This window comes from Elephantulus edwardii, unplaced genomic scaffold (genome assembly GCF_000299155.1).
Source record: "Elephantulus edwardii isolate Elephantulus edwardi_28Jun2011 unplaced genomic scaffold, EleEdw1.0 scaffold00348, whole genome shotgun sequence".
NCBI classification, from domain to species: domain Eukaryota; kingdom Metazoa; phylum Chordata; class Mammalia; order Macroscelidea; family Macroscelididae; genus Elephantulus; species Elephantulus edwardii.
The window spans coordinates 1548135-1552197 of record NW_006400098.1 but is presented as its reverse complement, the minus strand read 5'-3'; the positions used below and the strand labels follow the sequence as shown (position 1 = coordinate 1552197).

General features: G+C 58.8%; 1 protein-coding gene across 1 annotated transcript in view; it reads left to right on the top strand.

The window, feature by feature from the left end:
- Nucleotides 1-4063, top strand: part of PPP1R12C (protein phosphatase 1, regulatory subunit 12C) — a 20809-nt gene that overhangs the window by 5274 nt on the left and 11472 nt on the right. The window contains exons 2-3 of the mRNA XM_006901828.1: nucleotides 241-371; nucleotides 451-569. Coding sequence (XP_006901890.1) covers nucleotides 533-569 — 37 coding nt within the window. The 5' untranslated portion in view covers nucleotides 241-371; nucleotides 451-532. The remainder of the gene's footprint in view (nucleotides 1-240; nucleotides 372-450; nucleotides 570-4063) is intronic.

Below are 4063 nucleotides of genomic sequence, written 5' to 3'. Positions count from 1 at the left end.
CCCACAGCCCCCTCTGGGTTCTTGCCTCCGAGAGGGAAGTCTTTTCTCCCTGGGCATTCCGGAGTGTCGGTGGCACTGTCCCCCTGGGCTCCCAATGCCCACACACCTGCCCATCACCAAGGCTTGGAGTGCACAGCCAGCCCTCTGCACCTGCGTGCTGTGCCCCCTCCTGGAGCCCTGCTCCCTCCACCATGTCCAGCATATGATGGACCACAGGCTCACTGCCCTCCTTGTCCCCAGGCCTGCATAGATGAGAACCTGGAGGTGGTGCGCTTCCTGGTGGAGCAGGGGGCCACTGTGAACCAGGCGGACAACGAGGGCTGGACGCCCCTGCACGTGGCCGCCTCCTGTGGCTACCTGGACATCGCCAGGTGAGGCTGGGAGGATGGGCAGGGCCTCCACCGGGCGGGGGTCTGGCTCGGCAGCCCTGACCTCCTCGCCTCCACCCAGGTACCTCCTGAACCACGGGGCCAACATCGCCGCTGTCAACAGCGATGGGGACCTGCCCCTGGACCTGGCCGAGTCCGATGCCATGGAGGGGCTGCTGAAGGCCGAGATCGCCCACCGAGGTGGGCCCCTGGGAGTCATCTGTGGGGGAGTGGTCCCCACTGGTCTGCCCTGGGGTCCTGGGTCAGGAGCTTTGAAGTCAGACCTCTGGGACTCAAAAGAGCTGCTTTATTTCTTAGAAATGCCTCAGTGTTCCCCCCTGTGAAATGGGTGATTATTCATTCCCAATGGCAGCCTAACACCACACATCTGGTAGCGTCAAGCAGGCTGCCTGTCTGCTCAGAGTCTTGAAGTCCAGTCCACATCCGAGCATTGGCCTCGTTGACCCAGAGGGGAAGGGGCTGAGCGGCTCCCAGAGTTGTCTGCTGTCCCCAGGGTCACTGAGCCAAGAGCTGACTAGACACCCAGCCACAGTCCTGGTTTCTGGATGAAGCGCGGGGTTTCTCACTGGGAGGTTGGCAGTTCCAGTCCACCAGCCACTTTCCGGTTCAAAGAGGAGGCGTCCAGCTTCCGTAAAGGTCCGGAGCCTTCGGGAGCCCCTCAGGTGGGCTGGTCCACGCAGGTGTCGGCAGTTACCTGTCACCAGTAGGTTTCCTGGTGGCTCCACAGATGGAGCATTTGACTGCTAACCGAAGTCTGATGGTTTCTGGGAAAATGTGGCCAGTCCCGCTGGGCCCCTTGGCAGAGTCCAGCTCATCACCCAGCGAGACAGAACTGGCCTGTAGAGCTCAAAGCTGTGCGTCTTTGCAGCAGTGGCCCCTCAGATCAGCTGGTGGGTTCAGGCCGCTGACCTTCAGCTAACCACCACGGCACCAGGCCTCTCTCAGGGCACCCCACACCCTTTGAGCACAGGGTCCCTGAACCCTTGAAGCTCAGCCTTTGGCTGTATTCAGTCCCTAGAGAGGTCGCTGTTGGCTTCCAGCCGGGTCTCCATGGAGGCTGGGTACCACCATTCCTGCACCCCAGAAATTATTGTTCAGGACCCATCAGCAATGGGGCTGGTGTCCCATCTCCTCCTGTGACTCTTTGGAGGGGTCTCTGTTGCATTCCTGAGCTTTGGGGGGACATTCAAATTGTCCTCAAGCCATGTGGCTGCAGACTGGGTGGGGCAGGGCTGTGAGCCGCATCCCTGGGTCTGAGGGGCAGTGTTTTTGGGGGCGGGGCCCCTGGGAGCAGGCGTGAGTGGGGAAGAGCGTGGCTTCTCTTCTTTTGAGACTTTACTGTGTTTGGTGTGGACGTTTACAAAGCAAATCATCCCTCTCCTTGGTTCACACATCTTGTGTCGTCCCCTTAGTTGCAAAGCCCACCTTGTAACAGCACTCTCCCCACTCCTTCCCTGTGTGTCCCGTTTCCACCTGTCCTCTCCATTCCTGCCTTCTGATCCTTCTTCCTGGGCTAGTGCTGCCCGGGACAGTGTGTGGTTGATTGTCCCAAAGGGTGCGTGCATTTCCCCCCCGGGTGATTGTTCACCGTCCAGGCCTGAGTCGGGGAGTGTGACTTCTGTTCAGCCTGGCCGATGGCTGCCTGATGCTGGGCCCGTTCCTCACTCGCCGTGTCGTTGTCCCCGCCACCGGGCGACTGTCGTGTGCAGGGTGCCCAGCGTTGCCTGGGAAGTCACTGAGGCGGTAACAGGATCCTGATGGGCAGATGCCCAGAGGCGCCTGAGATGACACCCAGATTTGTCGGTCGGCTGCTGTGAGTGGCAGCGATGCCAGCTGGCGTGGGAGGGAGTGAGGGCTTCAAGCTTGGGCTGTGCTGGGGCCTGACGGGAGTGGGGCAGCCATGGGGCAGTTGTCACAGACAGGAGAGTCCTGAGGGGATGCCCGCTCACGGCAGTGGGGAACAGCAGAGTGCAAGGCCCCGCCTTTCTCCTGCCCAGTGCCTGGTGCGTTCACATCACTGATCTCTTCCCTAGCAGCCGAGTGCTTAAACACAGGGCCACCAGGGCTTGTTGTTTAAAGTTACTCGGTAGTATTGAACATAGTAGTCTAAAGGTTAGTGGTTCAAACCCATCCTCCGAGCAGCTCCCCAGAGGAAATGCCTGGCTGTGTGATCTGCTTCTGTAAAAAAAATTCCAAAACAAACCACTGCCAGCATTTGATTGTGATTCATGGAGACTTCAGAGGACGGAGGAGGGTCTCCAAGGCTGTAATCTCTGTGGAAGAAGAGGGCGATGTGGTCGGGTCAGAGCTCCCGCTCCTGTGTGTTTCCTGCTTCATTCTGGGGGAGCTCCACAGCCCCCATCCCACTTGCCTTCTGAGCTTTCTCCATGGGCGGCAGATCCCGAGTGCCTGGTCTAAGCAAGGGCCCTCCGTGATGTGGTTCACCTTCCTGGCTTGTCTGCAGTTTGGCTGGGCTGCTCCGGCTGCGGCTCTTAGTCAGAACAGAGCCGCGATGCCGGCCCAAAGGCTGTGCCTCTCCCAGAGTTCGGATCCACCCGCAGGGGAGATGGTCACTCGCCTTCCACTGGATTTACAGCCTCTGCAGACGCGTCTGAGTCAGTCCTAACTTGACAGCAGTGCATGTCTCAGTTTGAGTTATTTGGCTGGAGGTTAAACCTGGGGGTGAGTACAGTTCTAGACCTGAAGGGTTTCTTTCCACCAGCCCTGAAGGCTGTGAAGACACGGTATTAGCTGCTGCTACTGTAACAGGACTGGTCCCTCCTTGCAACATGTCCAAAGTATGTCAGATGAAGCGTCAGAATCCTTGCCTCCAAGGAGCAGCCCAGTCCTTGGAGAGGGACGTCATGCTTGGGAGGGTGGAGGGACAGTGCAGGAGAGGAAGATGACCTAGGAGACGGATTGATTCAGTGACGGGGGGTAATGGGGGTGGGTGTGTTAGAGACAGGGAGATTGGCACTGGACAGAGCAGGGTTTAGGGCCGTTGTGCATAGGGTCGCTGTGAGTTGCAAGTGACTCGATGACACACAACAACAACAACAGCTGTAGCAGGTAGTAATGGTCAAGGCTACAGTGTTGCAGACGTCGGCACTCTCTACCCCTGGTCCTTTGGCAACTGTTAACCTTAAATACAAGGCCTGCTGCTTAACCAGGGAGACCTGTTAACATGGTTCCCTGTCCATCACAGCCCCGGGCACCTCCATGCCAGCCCAGTGCCTTCCCAGCCCCAAGGTCCATCTGCCCAGGGGGCCTAGGCCTCTCTCCCTCTGGCTTGGGAGCCTGACATCATCGTCCACATTCCTGGTTGTCAGGTCGCTTCTGCTGCCTCATGTTGGCCAGCTCCTCGGCCGTGGCCTTTCAGAGCCCAGGACTGCTTTCCCAGCATGGACCCCACACTCGCTGTTCACATGTTCTGCTGGAACCCCCTGGGCTGGACCTTCTCAGTGCAGCCTGTCAGGGACAGTGTCAGTCATGACCCCTCGGCTCAGGAGGTGTCTACCACCCTGTTCTGCTAGAGGGATGCTCTTGTCAGTGACCTTCAAGTTCATTCCTATTCATGATGACCACGTGAGACAGAACTGAAGCATGCTTCCTGGCTCAGGGCGCCCCCGTGTGTTGTGGGGTCGATCTGCTCCTGGGGTTTCCCTGGCTCAGGG